A 20840-nucleotide genomic window follows, 5' to 3' on the forward strand; every position below is an offset into this window, starting at 1 on the left:
CTTTCCCAGTTCTTCCAGCAGATAATTATTCACTCTACACTGCAGTCTCTTGCATCTGTCTTTATTTATTTATTGAGATACAGCACAGAAAAGGTCCTTACAGTCCTTTGAGCCACGCCGGCTAGCAACCACCAATTTAATCATAGCCTAATCACGACCAATTAACCAACATCTTTGGCCTGTGGGAAGAAACCGGAGCACCTGGAGGAAATCCACGTGGTCACAGGGAGATCATATAAGCTCCCTACAAACAACGCTGGGGATTAAACCCGGGTCACTGGTACCATAAAGCGTTGTGCTAACCACTGCGCTACCATGCTGCCTCCTATGCTAATTGTCTGGTAAATGTCCCTGTGACTTTTGTCTCTGACCTATTCCTCTCACCAATCGCTCTCTGAGTTGTGAAGTCAGGAGCAAAAACAGGCAATGATCATCATTGCCTTTTCTCCTTTTTCCCCTTCACTCTTCATCTTACCTTTTGTCGCCGCTGCTCTGTTTTCTCAGGTTCGGGAGGAATGTGAGGGAAACAATGACCTGTCTGTACAGCAGAGACAGAACAGAAAATAATTGCATTTCAGCCATAGCCATTTAAAAAAAAATCAAGATACTCCCATGAAATTCAGAGTGCCTAGTATCAGTCTAGTCAAAGGGAAAGGTGTATTCACAATGAAACAATTTTTGTCAGCAGACCCAGCAGATATGTACAGCCAGTGTTCATGAGGTGGGATGGCCACGAACAGGCTATTTGCTGATAGGGAGCAGAAGGATATTATGTCCACATTCTTTCAGACGCAGAATTCATGAGGCCTGTCTGTGGTGCCTGTCGTTACCCTCTGTGCTGTCTTAATCTAAATGGAAATGATGATTAACTTTAAATTTTCTTGCATTTGGAGAGTGAAGTATGCATTAGATGATAATGCTAAAAATGATGTAGGAAAGGGTAGATTTTTTTGTGTGTAATTGGAAGAATTTGCCTGTCTATGTTTATATGCCTTTATGAAATCAGATTTTTTTTTACAGTGGTTGAGATTCCTCTTGACACGTCTTGTGAAATTATTGTATTACTCATCATATTCCCCCGTTGTCAGTGGATTTTCACATCTGGAGGAGATAACCCAAGCCACCTTCTGCAATAATATTCTACTCATATCCTGCCTTACTGTGAGCATCTCCACCACGCCATAAGACCTCACTTATGCCATGACCTTCACTAGCCAGGTCATATAAATCACAGCAAGTGTTTGAGCTCCCACCTTCTCCTCTGCAACTTCTCTCTTTAGAAGATAATGTATGTTGTTGTGGTCTGTCTACTATGGGAAATAAACCTTTTAAGGATGATGACCTCTCCAATTGCTGTATAGCAAATTAAATGCATTTATTTTCAACTGAGTATGGACCCACCAAGGAGCACATACTTTTGCACATCTTTCCTGGTGAAAACTTCCATTATGCTACTTAAACAATGTGCATGTGCATTTTTAACAGACCTCTATGGGTATTTATGCTAAACTCGGTAACAGTTTAGTGTACCAGAAGTAGATGAAGCCAATGTCTAGGTATGGTTGTTTAATATCAGTTTGAAATGATAACCAATATTTCCTTTGACAGCCTCTCTGAATATATCTCACAGCACTTGACAAAAATATTCTTTTAAAATTTAGTTACTATTTTATAAAGTACAACAATCCAAACTTTGCAGATTTCACAGATAACAATGAAGGGCCTGATTTATTTTGAGAAATTGGTTGAATAATAGTCCCCAAAGCATGGATTAGCTTTGTAAATTATATTTATTGCTTATTTTTCAGGTTACTTGGTTGGTGGAGTCATAACTTTAAATCCAGATTTCAGATGGACAACAGTAAGGAACATATTCTGAACTTTATTATTTGTATTTAGTGAGGTTGGAAATAAAAATGTTAGCAGTACATACTGTGTTTCTCTCATATTTTGATTTTGAATATGGTTAGAATATAGAATCCCAATGAACATATCATTACTCTCATGGAAGCCATTTTTGAGAACCCATAATATTTTGTCTTTTAAACTGAGTTTTCTTCACTGTTACTTATGTTGAAATTTTAAATATGTAATTTATTTTTCTTTTCACTATTTAGAAGCTACTTAAGCTTATCCTTTTCAATGAATTACTTTAATTTTGCCCAAATTAAATCCAATTTTTGCTTAATTCTCTGCTTCCTTAATTGCTAATAATTGGTAAGAATTTTGTTTTCCAGGATAAGAAGAAAATCACTGCACTAAAGCTAAAATAAATGGAGTTTCCACTTCCATAGATGATCAAAGAAAGTCAATGAAAATTTTGAAGTTAATATTTTCATATTTTTTAATTATATGGAAATATTAACTTTCATGAAGCTTAATTTTCCCACATTTAGGAGCAAATTTTCTTAATTGAGCATTGAAGATGTGCTTGGTGAACACACTCCTTACACGTGTGCATTTACGTACAAACATCAGCTCGTCGTTCTGCTGTTGTTGCGCTGAGTGTGCGTGCTTCAATGTCTTCCCCAATATCTTCCAATAATGGGTCCTAAAGGGTTCATTTAATGATGACTTCCCTGCCATATATGGCAGAATATTCCATTTTTTTTTAGCAATGAGGATGTGTAAGTGTGTATATGTTGTCTGTGTACTGTATTTAATGTAGATACTTCTATTTATCTTGTAAAATGATTGTAACTACACTGTGGGCTGCATCATATTCTAATTTATGTGTGCTCTTAACTTTGCGGGTAATTAAAGATGGTATGACCTGGTGCCTAGTAAATCGGGCTCATCACTCTCGGTAGGAAAGGAAGGGAGAAGGAGCGTGGGTAACCATATAACCATATAACAATCACAGCACGGAAACAGGCCATTCCGGCCCTCCTAGTCCGTGCCGAACTCTTAATCTCACCTAGTCCCACCTACCCGCACTCAGCCCATAACCCTCCACTCCTTTCCTATCCATATACCTATCCAATTTTACCTTAAATGACACAACTGATCTGGCCTCTACTACTTCTACAGGAAGCTCATTCCACACAGCTATCACTCTCTGAGTAAAGAAATACCCCCTCGTGTTTCCCTTAAACTTTTGCCCCCTAACTCTCAAATCATGTCCTCTCGTTTGAATCTCCCCTACTCTCAATGGAAACAGCCTATTCACGTCAACTCTATCTATCCCTCTCAACATTTTAAATACCTCGATCAAATCCCCCCTCAACCTTCTACGCTCCAATGAATAGAGACCTAACTTGTTCAACCTTTCTCTGTAACTTAAGTGCTGAAACCCTGGTAACATCCTAGTAAATCGTCTCTGCACTCTCTCTAATTTATTGATATCTTTCCTATAATTCGGTGACCAGAACTGTACACAATATTCCAAATTTGGCCTTACCAATGCCTTGTACAATTTTAACATTACATCCCAACTTCTGTACTCAATGCTCTGATTTATAAAGGCCAGCGTTCCAAAAGCCTTCTTCACCACCCTATCTACATGAGACTCCACCTTCAGGGAACTATGCACTGTTATTCCTAGATCTCTCTGTTCCACTGCATTCCTCAATGCCCTACCATTTACCCTGTATGTTCTATTTGGATTATTCCTGCCAAAATGTAGAACCTCACACTTCTCAGCATTAAACTCCATCTGCCAACGTTCAGCCCATTCTTCTAACCGGCATAAATCTCCCTGCAAGCTTTGAAAACCCACCTCATTATCCACAACACCTCCTACCTTAGTATCATCAGCATACTTACTAATCCAATTTACCACCCCATCATCCAGATCATTTATGTATATTACAAACAACATTGGGCCCAAAACAGATCCCTGAGGCACCCCGCTAGTCACCGGCCTCCATCCCGATAAACAATTATCCACCACTACTCTCTGGCATCTCCCATCTAGATGCCAGAGGGAGAAAGGGAAAGGGGGGAGAGGGAGAGAGATATATAGATATAGATTCTCTCCAGGATTCACACAGGACAAAGTATGGAGCAGGCATTGTGTTTTCTGTTAGATTACCCTTTGGTAAATATTGGCAGTTTTTGCTATTTTTCATAAGTTCTTTAAGTTTGATTTTTCATGCACCCTTGCACGAAAGTGCTGAGCAACTCCAGCCATTTTTCCCTTTGGACATACAGGTAACCCATGTATCTAACAAAGGTCATGCAAATGGTTGCATATCCCAGTAGGGAATTCAGCTTAATGCTCTTTAACTGGTGTTTTCATATTGCGTGGAGAAAATTTGGTGATATGCTTATTATTTCCCAAGTATTTTGTTTATAGATCTCATGTTCAGTAAATATTTCACAACATGCATTGAAATTTTTGGAGATTTCTTGAAATTTGCAAGTACAAGGAGGTTTTTATTATGTCTGTTTTGTCTTAACATTGACTATGAGAGTGACAACACATTTACCAAAAGCTAAAGAGTTTTTCACTCCCTCCCCTCTTCTTTTCAAAACCTGGATATCACCAACATGCATTCCCCACAGGACAATGCTGCTGGATCAAACTGCAATATGCTTGATTTGCCAGGACTGGAGGACCTAAATTATACATAAAGAGAGAATAGGTTAGAACTTTATTCCTTAGAATGTAGAAGATTAGGGAAGATTTGATAGAGGTATACAAAATTATGAGTGTTATAGATAGGGTAAGTGTAAGCAGGCTTTTTCCACTGAGATTAGGTGAGTGTACAATTAGATGTCATGGGTTAAGGGTGAATGGTGAAATTTATTTATTTATTGAGATACAGTGTGCTGTAGGCCCTTCCGGCCCTCGAGCTGCTTGGCCCAGAAACCCCAATTTTACCTTAGCCTAAACATGGGACAATTTTACACTGACCAGTTAGCCTATCAACTGGTATGTCTGTGGACTGTGGTAAAAAACCTGGAGAACCCAGAGGAAATTTACAAGGTCACAGGGAGAATGTACAAACTCCTTACAGGCAGCAGCAGGAATTGATCCTTGGTCGCTGGGACTGTAAGGGCCATTGGTTAACGACTTGTCTGAGCTGGGTTGGTTACTGAATTGATCAGGCCGAGTCGGTTAACAAATTTTCCAAGCCATGTTGGTTAATGTATTGTCAAAGCTGGGTTGGTTAACGAATTGTCCTGACCAGGCCGGGTAGGTTAACAAATTGTCTGAGGCGGGTGAGAGTTGTGCTAACCACTATGCAATTATGCCTCCCCTTTGCTAATTGTCTTGTGTATGTCCCTGGACATTTCTCTGTGATCTATTCTGCTTACAATTCACTTTCTGAGTTGTCAAGACAGGTGCAATAACAGACAATGGCCACTGTCATCTTTCCTCCTCTGTCCCCATCACTCCTTGTCATGCCTTTTGTCCCTGATGCTGTTTTCTCCAGATTTGGAAGGTGTAGGGAAACATGAGGGGTAAGACTTCACTCAGATGGTGGTGAGAGTGTGGAACAAGCTACCAGCGTAAGTGGTGGATTCAATTTTGATTTCAACCTATTAGAAAAATTTGGATTGGTACATGTATGGGTATGGTACGGAGGGCTATGGTCCAGGTCGGGTGCAGGTCAGTGGGACTAGGCAGTTTAATGGGTTGCTATGGTCTAGATGTGCCAAAGGTCCTGTTTCTGGGCTGTATTTTTCTATGACTCTATGACTCTAAATCAGTAGATCATTCAAAAGGAAAACATGGCAGATTGCTGGAAATCTAAAATCAAGATTGAAAGTGCTAGAAATACCTAACAGGTCAGGCAGTATCTAAGGGGAGAGAATGCTTTATGTCAATGGATGCATAAACTGCAATATGACGCATTAACCAGTATTGGCATAATCCTATTGATCCTAATGTTTTCCAGTTTTCCTCAGTATCAGCCATGATATTGCCTCTCAACATGTTCACTCAGGAGGTGAAAATTTGACTGTTCTGAGTAGAGCTGAGTACTCCTGAGATATTTTCCAAATGCTGCATGATGGGAAATAAAATTCAACATACAGTCATTGCAACAAAAGACTAAAATCTGCATGTTATTTTTCTTCCCTGCTCTTTAGAATTGGATCTAAGTCCAGGGGTGAATGGATTTCGAATATCTAATCCCCCAATCTTATTAGTTCGCTCATTACAGGCTAGCCTCGAGGTAAGTACATTGATTTGACTTAAAAACTTCATGTGAAATATTGGGAAGTGATGATGCTTTAAGAAAGCAGAGCAATTTTTTTGTGTACAAATTATTGAAAGCTAACAGTTGAAAAGATATGTACTTTGATTTTTATTGCTAAGGGACTTGCATACATAAGGGAAATGGAGCAAACTGTTGTAACAACTCCACCAGTCAGGCAGCATCTGTGGAAATAATGGGATGGTCAACATTTTGGGTCAAAACCCTGCATCAGGATAGTGGAGGCAAAGGTATAATCAACATCTTAGGTTTGAGTTTGTTTTTCCATCTAGAACTCAGCATCTGCAGTTACCTATGAGTCCATTTGAATACACAAGTTTTCCTATAATATTACAGGACCTTGTTGAGAGCACACTTGTACAACTTTGGTCTCCTATCTGAGAAAGGATATATTATTTATAGAGAGATCTCTGAAAATAAACCATACAGGTTACAGATTAGCAAGTCTATCATAAAAGTAGACATTGCGTCGTGTCCGGCTAGGCCTATTGACTCTGCCTGCTCCTGTCTCACTGAACTTAAGTCTGCATGCTTCAGCTTCATTCTATCCCCCTTGGTTCACGACACTTCATATGTTGTCAGTCTGCTCACTAACTTTCGATTCCCTAGCCTTGACCACCTCATTTTCACTATGGATGTCCAGTTTCTGTTCTGTGCTTTTTTCTCAACAAAAGGCCCAACCATTTCCCCTCTGACGTTGCCCTTCTCCGTCTGGCAGAACTGGTCCTCCCCTCAACAATTTTTCCTTCAGCTCCTCCCACTTTCCCCAGACTCACCGGGTAACCATGTTCACTTGCATGGGCCCCAGCTATGCCTGCCTCTTTGCTAGCTACTTAGAACTGTGCATGTTCCAAGCCTTCCCTGGTAACGTTCTCCAAACCTTCCTGCGCTACATTAACGACTACGTTGGTGCTGCTTCATACATTCATGCTGACCTTGTCATTTTCATCAACTTTACCTCCGACTTCCACCCTGCCCTGAAATTCTGTTGGTCCATTTCTGACACCTCTCTCCCCTTACTTGATCCCTCTGTCTCCATTTCTGGAAACTTAACTGTCAACCGACATTTTTATAAACCAATGATTAACAAGCCTAACTTACCTATAGTTCTTCCTACCCTATCTATCACCTGTAATAATGCCATTCCCATTCTTTCATTTCCTTTGTCTCTGCCACATCTGTTCCCAGATGAAGCTTTCACTTCCATGGCATCAGAGATGTCCTCCTTCTTCAAAGAGCAGGGTTCCCTTTCCTCCATTATTGATGCTGCCCTTCCCCACATCTCCTCCCTTTTCCGGACATCTGCATCCGCCCCATCTTCTCGCCGCTTTAACAGGGATAGAGTTCCTTTTGGCCTCACCTATCACCCCATGAGTTTCCGATTCCAACACATCATTCTCTGCAACATCTGCCATCTTCAACAGGATCCTACCACCAAACATTACTTTCTCCCCAACTCTCCACAGGGATAGCTCCATCCATAATTCCTTAGTCTATTTGTCTCTCCTGACTAATCTCCTTCTTGGCAAGTGACAGAAATGCTACACATGCTCATTTACCTCTTCCCAAACCTCCATCCAGGGCCCCAAACAGTTCTTTTAGGTGAGGCAATACTTTCCTTGTGAATTTGTTGTGTTCATCTATTGTATCTGGTGCTCCCAATGAGGCCTCCTCTACATTGGTGAGACCCCAATATAAATTGGGCGAAATCGCTTTGTCGAACGCCTCTGCTGCACCCGCCAAAAGCAGAATTTCCTGGTGGCCAACCATTTTATTCCCATCCTCATTCTCATTCCAACATGGTCTCCTCTTTTGCCACAATGAGGCCACTGTCAGGGTGCAGGAGCAACACCTCATATTCCAAATAGGTTGTCCCCAACCTGGTAGCATGAATGTTGAGTCTCCTTCTGGTAATTTTTTTTATTCCTCCCCTTCTTCTATTCCTCACTCTGGCCTCTTACCCCTTTCTCCTCACCTGCCTATTATCTCCCACTGGTGCCCTTCCATCTTCTGTTTTTTTCCTGTGGCCCACTCCACTCTCCTGTCAGATTCCTTCTTCTCCTGACCTTTACCTTTCCCACCCACCTGGCTTCACTTACCACCTTCTAGCTAGTCCTTCTTTCCCACCCCACCCCTTTTTATTCTGGCATCTTTCACCTTCGTTTCCAGTCCTGAACTAGGATCTTGGCCCAAAATGTCAACTGCTTATTTATTTCCGTAGGTGCTGCCTGACTTGCTGAGTTGCTCCAGCATTTTTTGGGTGTTGCTGTGAATTTCCAGTTTCTGATGAATTTTTGAAAATGAATAAACAGTCGATGTGGTTGGTAAGGTGTTGGAGTCCATTATTAAGATGAGTTTTGGTGTACTTGGAGACTAATGATAAAATAAGCCAAAGCATGGTTTCTGTAACAGGAAATCTTACCTGACACATCTGTTAGCATTCTTTGAGGAAGTAACAAGCAGGGTGGACAAAGGAGAGGCAGTGGATATCATTTACTTGGATTTTCAGAAGGCATTTGATAAGGTGCCACACATGAGGCTGCCTAACAAAATAAAATCCTATGGTGCTACAGGAAAGGTACTAGCATGGATAGAGGAATGGCTGACAGGCAAGAGGTGGTGAGTGGGAATAAAGGGGGTCTTCTCTTGTTGGCTGCCAGTGACTAGTGGTGTTCCTCAGGGGTCAGTCTTCGGACTGCTGCTTTTCACATTGTTTGTCAATGATTTGGATAATGGAACTGATGGCTTTGTGGCAATGTTTCTGGATGATACAAAGATAACTGGAGGGGTAGATAGTGCTGAGGAAGCAGTGCAAGTGCAGTAGTTCTTCAACACATTGGAAGAATGGGTAAAAAAGTGGCAGGTAGAATACAGTGTAGGGAAATGTATGATAATGCATTTTGGTAAAAGGAACACAAGTGCAGACTATTATCTAAATGGGGAGAAGATTTAAACATCAGAGGTGCAGAGGTGTTTAGGAGACCTCCTGCAAGACTCCCAGAAGGTTAATTTACCTTCTGAGTCTGTGGTAAAGAAGGCAAATGCAATGTTGACATTTATTTCAAGAAGGATAGAATATAAAAGCAAAGAGATAATACTGAGGCTTTATAAGACACTAGACAGGCCACACTTGGAATATTGTCAACAGTTTTGTGTCCCATATCTCAAAGAATGTATTGTCATTGGAGAGTCCGGATGAGGTTCGCAAGGATGATTCTGGGAATGAAGTGGTTAACATATGAGAAGTGTTGGGCAACTTTGGGGCTGTGCTCACTGGAATTTGTAAGACTGCGTTGGGGAGGGTCTCAGTGAAACCTACTTAATGTTGAAAGAACTACATTGGGTGGATGTGGAGCAGATGTCTTCTATGGTGAGGGTATCCAGAACTACAGGGCACAACCTCAAAACTGAAGTGTGACCTTTTAGAACAGAGGTAAGGAGGAATTTTCTTAGCCAGAGAGTAGTGAATCTGTGAAATGCTTTGCCACAGACTGTGGTGGAGGGCAAGTCTGTGGGTATTTTAAGGTGGAAGTTGATAGTTTCCTGATCAGTCAGGGCATCAGAAGATTTGGCAAAAAGGCAGGTGTATGGGGTTGAGTGTTATCCGGAATCATGGAGCAGATTTGATGGATTGAATGGCCTAATTCTGCTCCTATGTCTATGGACTGTAAATGACAGTGAAATGGATGGAGCAAGGCAATGGAGGGATTAGTATGTTTTATGGTCTTCTGGATGTTTCAGGCCAAGACCCTTCTTCAGGACAGGAAATGATTTCCAGTATCTGCAGACTTTCTTGTGTTTGTAATCTGCAGAATATCTTGTATTTAGAGATTGTATATGTTAGGTTCCATTCTTTAGACTCTAGAAAAATACTAAGAGCCATAATGAATATAAGCAAAGATATGGGGAAGATATGTTAGATATGGGGAAGATATGTTAGATATGGGGAAACTGTTTCTCCAGCCTGAGGAGTCAAGTACCTGGGAGATAGTCTCAAATAAAGCAATAGTCTATTTAGGATTGAAGCAAGAAGTGATATTCTCTATTCTGTGGTAAATATTTCACACCTTCCGTTTTACTCTGGAGGGTTGCAGAAGCTCAGTTATTCATTAATGCAAAACAGATTGATGGATTTTTGGTCATTAGAGGAATTTAGTAAATAGGAATAGGGCAGGAAGATGTTAAGGCAGAAGATGTCCATGCTCTTTTGGCAGGGTGGTATGGCCTTAAGGACCTAAATGGTCTGCTTCTACTCCAATTTTTTATGTTTGAATATTCTTGCATATTAACGATCATTCATGTGCTTCAGAATAATAGAGTAAAATTTAACATTGCTTCTTTGTTTCTAATGTTCATGATTGATCCAGGCCAGTGACCTATGAAGGAATCCCTACCTGGCCTTGGAAAAGATAGGGAGTTAAGAGCTGCAAAGCATAGTCTTTCAGAAGAGTTTTTAGGAAACAGTTTTAAACGCATCCCATTGAATGTTGCATTTTTGCAGTTACACCTTATAGTCCATTAAAGTTCAAATTTCAAAGTACATTTATTATTGAAGTATGAATACATTATACAACCTTGAAATTCGTCTCAAGGTCCAGGCAGCCACAAAACAAAAATAAAACACAAAAGGACCCATTCACAAAAGACTGTCTGACACCCAATGTGCAGAAAAAAATATACAAATCATGCAAACAAAAACACAAGCAGATAGCGTTCGGAACTGAAGTCCACAAAGAGTCCATCTATAAACCCTTGTTCAGCACAGAGCCAAGTGAACGCCGTGGAGCAGCGAGATGAACTGGCCCTTCCCTTGCCTCAGGCCTCGGCACCCTGACCCTTTCAATCTGGCCTGGCGCTTAAATCATGCAGACACCAGGTTCAGTTTGCTTTAAATCCCTCTGGTGCCTGGACCCCGCTGCGTTGATTTGGCTTGTACCCTGACCTTTCCATTTTGGCCCGGTGCTTAAATCATCGTCCAAACATTGGGTTCAGTTGGTTTGATGCACTCTGGTGCCTGGATCCTGCTGCCGTGATTTGGCCTTGTCTGACCTTTCCAAATCAGCCTGGCGCTTAAATCGATTGAAACTTGGCAACAGGCCCACTGCCTCACCTTGCCTCAGTTGTGCAGCATCAGAATTCTATCTCATACATTTCAAAGGTACATTTAATGTCAGAGAAATGTATACAAAATACATCCTGAAATGCTTTTTCTTCGCAGCCTTCTGCAAAAACAGAGGAGTGCCCCAAAGAATGAATGACAGTTAAATGTTAGAACCCCAAATTCCCACTCCTCTCACGCGTTAGCAGCTGCAAGCAAAAATACCCCCTCTCCCCACCGGCAAAAAAAGAGCATTGGTACTTGCCACCGAGCACTCAAGCATGAGCAAAGCAACAGCAAAGACACAGACTTGCAGTTGCCCCAAAGACTTTGCGTTTCAACATACCACAGCCTCTCTCTCTCTCTCCCCCTAATAAGGGAGGAAGAGGTGTCTCCGTTTTAACAGGATTTTAAGCAAGTGTGACAAATAATTGAATTATTAGTTGCTGCCTCAGACTTCACCCATGAGCTAAAACAGATACTTGTGGCATGGACAGCAGTGGAGAGATGAGATGAGAGGACAGAGACCTCATTGAACCTTATTCAACCCAATATAGTCACTGTGCCTCAGGGATCTTCAGTATAAAAGAGCTTACCTTAAATTTTTGGTACATGCTTTCTTCAGAGCTGATTGTTTCTAGGACAAATGGACTCCGCATGTCAGTGATTTATAAATTAAAATGTAGCAGGTCTCTGTTAATCATGAAATTTAAAGAATGGAAAGTGGCTGATTTTTGACAGGTAATTTATCAAAATAGGTGGTTGGATTGCTGTTACCAGGTTGTAGTATAGCTGTCTTTTTATGTAAACTGTTAATTCAATCTGCATGGCTAATGTGAAAATTACATGTTGCTGAAAATGTTTGCTTTCAATTGAATTTCAAAAGATTCCTCCCGATATCAAAAGGTCAGCTTCTGAAGGAGTGAGAAATGAGCTAATATTTTACCCTTTCCTTTCCAAAATCAAGACCTAAGTATGATCTCATATCTCAAATACCTCAGCCTCCAATACTACAGGTTCAATATACACTCAGTGGCCACTTTATTAGGTATAACTTGTCGTGAATGAAGATATTTAATTAGCCAATCATGCGATGAGAAGGCAGTGCATAAAAGCATGCAGACATGGTCAAAAGGTTCATTTGTTGTGCAGACCATTTCAGAAAGGGGAAAAAAATGTAATCTGAGTGACTTTGACCATGGGATGATTGCTGGTGCCAGAGGTGGTGGCTTGAATATCTCAGAAAGTGCTCATGTCCTGGGATTATCATGCACAAAATTCTCTAGAGATTACAGAGAATGGTGCTAGAAACAAGAACTGTCCAGTGAGCAGCAGTGCTGTGGACAAAAATAGCTTGATAAAGAGAAAGGTCAGAGGAGAATGAGCAAACTGGTTCAAGCTGACAGGAAGCACACATTACAACAGTGGCGAGAAGAAGAGCATCTCTGAAAGCACATCTTGAACCTTGAAGTGGATGGGCTACAACAGCAAAAGACCATGAAAGTAGACTCAGTGGCCACTTTATTAGGTACAGGAGGTAATTTTTTTTTTTACTGCTGGATGGAATAGACCTTAGGACCTTTAGACCAGTTGCGGTTGTCATCTTTAGACGATTGTCATCTCCAACCAAAGATGCAGTCAGCAAGTTGTCAAATGTATTGTCAGCCATTTTTCAGACTTTATTCATTATATAAATGATCAGTGCCTGAAAAACAACTGAAAATAACTTTGACAGCCAACTGACCACATTTCTCATTGAGCTGACAATCACATTGTCTGTTTACAATATTCAAAAGTCTTCAAAAAGCATGCAAAGATATGCATGCAAATAATTGCATCATTATTATTGACAAAGTAAAGCACTTAAAATATTTAAAACAATTTGAAATCATTTAAAATAATAAAATAAACTTAATTAATTAAATTAAACCTATGTAAGATATCACCTGTGAACCATGGTGACATGTTCTGAGCTGCTTACAAAACTTCTAATTATACTCTTTTGAGCAAAACACTGCAATCTTCAGCATGAATTTTCCCTTTAAGTAACATGCTTTTGGACCGTCTTAATGAATTAGCAATTTCATGATCTTCTGAAGGTCTTGGCGGACTTAACTCTCAAGCATGCAGGTATGGCAGCTTTAAGCGGGGGAAGCACATCACCATGGCAGAAAGAGAAGCAGGAGGGGAGGACTCCAAGCAAAAATTGAGATGGAGAGGAATAAAACTCCCTCTACCCAGCATCTTGGTAGCAAATGTACAATCACTGGAGAACACAATTGAGGATCTAGCTGTATTGGAGGGAAATGAGGAATTGCTGCATTCTGTGTTTCATGGAGACATGGCGTTCAGAAGACCCAAAGCCTTCCTGATACACAGGATGAAACAAACTACTAATCTGGAGAAGTTAAGAGGTGGGAATCTATGCTTCATGTCAAACTCTTTCTGGTGCTCAGACATGGCAGTTTTATTGCACTCTTGTTCCCCCGACCTGGAACATTTAATGATTAATTGCCAATTGTTCTACATACCAGGAGAGTTCTCCTCCATGATTCAGACTGTAGTTCACATACTGCAAAAAGCCAACATTAATTAGGCACCCGAGATATTGAATGCTGCCATCATCAAACAAGAAACTGCCCACCCCGATGCATTTAAAATCATAGTTGGAAAATCCAATAAGGCTTATTTGAAGAAGTGTCTGCCCAATTATCAACATATAACCTGAGGTATCAGGGGTCCCAACACAATCAACCACTGCTATACGATTAGAAATGCCTACTGTTCCATCCCTAGACCACATTTCAGGAAATCAGATCACTTGGCTGTCCTTCTCCAAATTGCATGTAGACAGAGTCTAAAGATCAAGGTTCCAGAGATAAGGACAACAAAGTGCTGGAAGGTACAGGAGCAGCTACAGGATTGCTTCTAGTTGGTGGACTGGGCCATATTCAAGGACACAGAGAATCTGAACGAGTATGCCACAGTTGTCACAAACAGTTGTAGATGACTGTAGCTCCACAAAATCATTCAGTCTTCGCCAACGAGATCTCTGGATGAACCATGAGATTCACAATCTACTGAGAGCCAGACCAATGGCTTTCAGGTCTTGTGACCAAATAAGATAAAAGGTCCAGGTACAATCTCCGAAAAGCCAACTCATGTGTGAAGTGGCAACTCTAGGCCAAACTTGAAGAATGAAAATGAATCTAGTGCTTTCCTGGCGTATATGATGAATAAACTCATCTCGGGCTTACAGGTATCGATTATAACCAACATTTCAATGGCAATCTCTGCCATCTTCATCAGGAAAATTCTTTTACTCTAGCTTTTATATTAATGGCTTCCTTTACCAGGCAGTCGTAAAAGCTATTGGTGTGGCACGCGAAGTTTTTCTGTCGGTATTTTTAAGGGCCCAATTGATTTCCTTCACCTCGTAGCCATTCTGTATGAACTTTGTACAGAATCATCTTATTTCCTCAGGGAGACTCTATGGTCAAAGAACTTAATCAGGCCCTTAAAAAGGCCAACAGAAAAACCAGCAAACTTAACAATGAGGAGGACCCCATCACTACCTTCTGTCTTCCCTATATTTCACAGTTTCTAGAAGGATTGCCAGGATCCTGAAGAAATCCTGGATTAATGCCATACACAAATCTGTAAGGAAGCTCGGGTCAAACAAGACCTGAGACTCAGGTTGGCTGGTGTTTACAGGTTTCCCTGTAAGTGCAGAGCAGCGTATATTGGCCAGATAATCGCATAGTGGAAACCCACATCAAAAAGCACAGGAAGTGTATCCATTTGGGTTACCTGGGAAAATCGGTGGAAGCAGAACATTGAATTCGCAATGGCTGTAGGATTGACTTTGAAGACACAAAACTACTGTGCTGCACCAATGGCTTTTGGGACTGCTAAGTAAAAGGAAACAATTGAAATAAAACTAGAGGAAAAGTACTTTAACAAAGATGAAGGTCTTGCTGTAAGAAAGAACTGGAATTCGATTGTAAACAAGGTGGGAGAGTGGAAACCTGATTGGATGAGGATTAACCAATTCAGAAGGACAGATGATGGGGGTATAAACCCTGATGAAAATTGCAGAGTTTGTCATCAAAACATCGGTCATAATCAATACCTGTACCCAGCTGGAAGCCTGAAAAGAGTTTATTTGTCTCTGAAGGATTCTTCATGGCTGTGGCAGGGCTTGAATAATATTACCTCTTACAAAGTGAAGCCAAGCAACATACTGTAAGGGACAACAAGGCTTTCTACACTCGCTTTCTCTATCAGAACATGTAGCAACTTTCATGAACTCCTACATCCCCCGATAATCCTCTGCTTTCAGTCTGTGAGGCTGACGTGAGAGCATCCTTCACAAGGGTGAACCCATGCAGAGAATCCAGCCCTGATGGGGTACCTGGCCAAGTACTGAAGGTGTGTGCTGGTCAACTGGCTGGAGCATTCACCGATATATTGCATCGCTCACTTCATCAGTTTGAGGTACCCACCTGCTTCAAGCAGACTTCAATTATAATGGTGCCTAAGAAGAACGTGATAACCTGCCTCAATGACTGTCATCCAGTAGCACTTAGATCCACAGTGATGAAGTGCTTTGAGAGGTTCCTGATGAAACACTGCAATTCCTGTCGGTGAAGTGGCTTGGATCCGCTCCAATTTGCCTACCGGCACAACAGATCTATGGCAGATGCTACTTTATTGGCTCTTCACTCAACCGTGGAACATTTGGACATACATCAGCATGCTTTCTATTGACTACAGCTCAGTATTCAATATTATCATCCCATAAAAACTAACCAATAAGCTTCAAGTCTTCGGCCTCAAAAGCCTCCTTGTATAACTGGATCCTTTTATTTCATCACTTGCAGACAACACTCAGTTCGGATTGGAAACGATATCTCCTGCACAATCTCCATCACTACAGATCAGTGCTTAGCCCTCTGCTCCGCACACTGTGTCTGAGGTTCAACACACCTCCAATGCCATACTCACATCTGCTGGTGGTACCACTACAACAACATTTTACTCAATGTCAGCAATACCAAGGAACTGATTATTGACTTCAGAAGGAGGAAACCAGAGGACGATGAGCCAGTCCTCATCAGGGAATCAGAGGTGGAGATGGTCAGCCTGACCTGGACCCAGCATGTAAGTGCTATAATGAAGAAAACACAGCATCGCCTCTAGTTCCTTCAAACTTTGCAAAGATTCGGCATGACATCTAAAACTTTAACAAACTTCTATAGATATGCGGTGAAAAATGGATCGATTAACTGGTTACATCATGGCCTGGTATGGAAACACCAATGCCCATGAATGGAAGATCCTATGAAAAGTGAATAAGGCCTAGTCTATCGTGGGTAAAGCCATCTCCACCTTTAAGCACATATATATGGAGCACTGTTGCAGGAAAGTGGCATCAATCATCAAAGACCCCCAACACCGCAGGCCATGCTCTCTTCTCACTGCTGCCATCAGGAAGAAGGTACAGGAGACTCAGGACCCATACTACCAGGTTCTGGAACAGCTATTACCCTTCAACCATCAGACCCTTGAACCAGTGGGGATAACTTCACAATTTCACTCGTCCCATCACTGAACCGTCCCCCACAAGCTATGAACTCACTTGAAGGACTGCATCTCATGTTCTCAATATTTATTGCTTTTTTTTTTGTATTTGCACCATTTGTTGTCTTTTGTACATTGGATGTTTGTCCATCCTGTTGGGTGCTGTCTTTCACTGATTCTACTATGTTTCCTGTATTTGCTGTGTATACCCACAAGAAAACAAATCTCAGGTTTTTATATAGAGACATTTGTACTTTGATAATAAACTTATTTGCAGTTTAACTTAAATCTAAAATGACTGTCACATACCTTAGTCTGCACAGCTGCCCCTTTGCCGGTTTGATCTGATGTAGGTGGTTTCAGTAGAAAGCTCACCACATGTGCGAGGGAATCTCCACAAACTTATACTTCTGTCCTGGATTCTAGTCAAGAGCAAGACAGCACTGTAACAGTGAATCTTTCCTTACATCAGTGTCAATATTTTTGGAAAGAGGACTCTTTTGAAAATGTTCCCAGAATTGTAATTGTGATAGAGTTTGGGTGTGATTCTGGCAGATATATTTGTGATTAGTCTTATTTTCGTTTACAGATCTACAATCAAACTGACAAGAAAGCATTGCGAAAAAAATCTGTTCTACTTACTGGCTACTTGGAGTGTCTGATCAAACATTATCACTTGAAAGATCCAGATAATCCGCAGAAATTGTACATCGATATCATTACTCCCTCAAATATTGAGGAACGCGGCTGCCAGCTGTCACTGTTCTCAGACCACATGCAAAAGATCTTTCTAGAACTAATGAAAAGAGGAGTTGTTGTAAGTAGAACTGACACACTTATTGTTAATTGTTGGCAATTAAGCTTTGCAATAAATGAGTTATTTCATTCAAATTTATTATTTGGGATTCTGGGATGGAGGGGGAGGGACAAGGCTGGGGAGTTGTTGAAATCTAGGGAGGGGGTAGGAGGAGGCTAAGCCCAGTACTGCTCAGGAGAGGGGATAAAACCCAGGAATGCAGGGTTTAGTCCCTAGAGTTCCAGAGAGTGAGAGGAGATCTTATATGTACAACATTATGAGGGGTATGGATTGGGAATGTACTTGACTGCTTTTTCCTCTCAGGTTGGGTAAGCCTGGAAATAGAGGTCATAAGTTTAGGGTGAAAGGTGAAATACTTAAGGAGAATCTGAAGGGGACGTAATTCACTCAAGAGGTCATGTGGGTGTGGAACAAGCAGCAGTAGAAGTAGATGCAGGTTTAACTGTAACCTTTAAGATATGCCTTTATATGTACATGTATGAGAAGGGTATGGAGGGCCATGATCTGTAAGCCAATAGATGGTACTAGGCAGAAAAGCAGGTCAGCATGAACTAGGTGGGCCAATGTTACTGTGCTGTAGTGCTTTGTGACTTTATTCTTCCATTTTATTGGGACTCATCTAAGTGTTACAAAGACCAGAATCCCTGGAAACAAAATCAAAACACTGGAGAAGGTGCATTTTGTATACTTGTTTGTTCTAAGACAGAATTTGGGACCGGGCCTCAGCATCATAATTGTAACATCGAGCCAGTAGCTTACACATGACTTATTACATTGCCTTCTTTACAGGATGCCATTTCAGGAGCAGCTAGTGCCAATGAAAACTAAAGGGATGAGTAATGAATGCTGGCCTTCCAGCAATGCACACATCCAAAACTTTGAATAAGTTACAAATAACGTGTCATCATTATGAACATGTAGCGTGAAGGATGGCTGTAGCCCCTATCAGCCCAATTACTTTATTTAGAGGCACAGTGTTGGAACAGGCTCTTCTGGCCTGGAATCTGGAACTAAAAGCAAACTGCTGAAAGAAGTCAGCAGGTCGGGCAGCATGTTGTGGGTTGGCGGAGAGAGGGTGCTGGTGTATGGTGGGGGAAGGAATTTATTTAAGAGATACAGCATGGAACAGCCCCTTCTGGCCCAACAAGCCACACCACCCAGCATCCCACCTATTTTTAACCCTAGCCCTATCAAGAACTATTCACAATGACCAATCATGCTACTGACCAGTAGGTCTTTGGACTGTGGGAGGAAAACAGCATCCAGAGGAACCCACGTGGTCACAAACTCCTCACAGATAGTGCCAGAATTGAACTCCGTACTCCAATGCCAACGAGCTGTAATAGCGGATAGCGTAACACTACACTACCGTGGCACCCTCTCTACTTAAGAAAAGACTCTTAAGTCATACTGCATTAGATCATCAACTGAATCATTCTTGGCATGATAACAGCCCGTTCTGGACATTCCTTACTGTAGGCATAATGCTATCAGTCTGGTTCTGACAATGTAAAGAGGCTCCCAATAACTCTCAATCAATACACCCCTTTTCCCTTACGTACTCTGCTCTTTACTCTTTCCCCCAGGGGAGAAGAGGGTCATTCTTCTCTCTGAGTGGCAGGACTTTATAATCTCCTCGGTTCCATTGGAAGCAGGGAGATGGGACCCATATCTTCAATACCAGCCTGGAATGAGTTGTAAGCAGAGTCATTCATCATGGCTGTTATCTTGACTACTATTGAAAAGGCATTTCTGCCTTTGCTGAAATAATAGCAGTAACTGTGGCTGTAATATAGGAGCAATTTGTGGCAATTTTACATCACAGCCTTCTGCAGAAATAGAACCATCTCCTGCAATTCTGAAATCCCAGTACAAGAAGAGTACTTCCAAAACAGTTCACACACTCCTCCATGTATGGCCTCTCCTCACTCATCACCCTGCACAGCAAACTTTTCCTTCATCCTCCTTTTCATGTTGAAAGAGCAATGAATATTTGGATTAAATAGATTTATGCCTCAGCACTCTTTCAAGATTCTGAAACTTCACAAGAGTTCAACAACAAAGTCCTCCACGAATAATTCTTATTTCCAATCAATCACCGACAAAGCTGAAATTCTCGAAAAGTGGCTGCATGTAGAGCAGGTGGCATTGGAATAAGGTCTTACCTGTTATTGAAAGTCTAGTGTCTGTGAAAGGATATGACATTATATTAATTGCCTCAACACAATATAATTTGTCAGTGCCAGGACCATATCAATATTGCATGAGGAATGATACCGCAGTCAGCCAACTCTGCATTTTTCCAGACTGCAAGAGAGACATGTGCACTATTATTTATCTACTAGTATAAGGTAAACTGAAAACATCAGCTTGGAATTTGCACAAGAGATCAGAATCAATTAGCCACAGCTTATTACCAATTGTGCTGTCACTGTTTAGAAGAAGGGTTCCCAACCGTCTTTATGCCAGGCACCACTACCATGTACTGAGCAGTCCGTGGACTCCAGGATGGGAAGACCTGATTTGGGGTTACTTTCACCATCTTTATCCTCTTGATGATTCTTGATCTTAATTCTCTGTGATTGGTTATTTAGCATGTCATATTTAAGGGCCCTCGTTGCAGATATATCCTCCCAAATTCGCTTTGCCCCCTGGCCTTCTTTTGACATTTGACCAAAGTCCTGGTTATTTGCCCTAATGTTTCTTTGTTTGGCTTTGAGTTAAAATTCAATTTAATTGCATTCCTTTAAGTCCCCTTTCAGTGCTTTTCTTCATCAGTAGTACCACAGAGGTCTAAGTTGTTGTGGTTACATATTGATTTAGACTGTGTATACCTGTTTAACACTTCAATTTATGAATGGAGTAACCACCACTTTTTGTGTGACCTTGAACAGATGTGTCCATCAAATGCACAATTTTTCATTCTCCCCAAGTGAAACAGTTATTCAAATCAGACATAATATAAGTCACTTTGCAGCTTTCTTTCCTACTGATTGTATTCACTACTGTTCGCACACTAAATGCGAGCATCAGTGGGAAGACCAGTATATATTGCCCATGAGAAGACGGTGATAAAATCTTACTGTACCACAGCATTCCCTGATATGAAGGGTCTCGGCCTGAAATGTTGACTGCACTTTTGTTCATAGATGCTGCCTGGTCTGCTGACTTCCTC

At 41.2% G+C, this 20840-nt stretch overlaps 1 protein-coding gene across 4 annotated transcripts in view; it reads left to right on the plus strand.

The window, feature by feature from the left end:
* The window catches only part of kynu (kynureninase), a 257201-nt gene that overhangs the window by 224747 nt on the left and 11614 nt on the right, over positions 1-20840 (plus strand). For 3 of the 4 annotated variants that reach the window (XM_073025850.1, XM_073025843.1, XM_073025858.1), the window contains 3 exons: positions 1809-1861; positions 6040-6125; positions 17438-17665. In XM_073025850.1, coding sequence (XP_072881951.1) covers positions 1809-1861; positions 6040-6125; positions 17438-17665 — 367 coding nt within the window. Of the gene's footprint in view, positions 1-1808; positions 1862-6039; positions 6126-8388; positions 8484-17437; positions 17666-20840 lie in introns of those variants that run through there. The other variant, XM_073025868.1, reaches the window with a different exon arrangement.

The sequence above is a fragment of the Hemitrygon akajei genome, chromosome 2 (genome assembly GCF_048418815.1).
Source record: "Hemitrygon akajei chromosome 2, sHemAka1.3, whole genome shotgun sequence".
NCBI classification, from domain to species: domain Eukaryota; kingdom Metazoa; phylum Chordata; class Chondrichthyes; order Myliobatiformes; family Dasyatidae; genus Hemitrygon; species Hemitrygon akajei.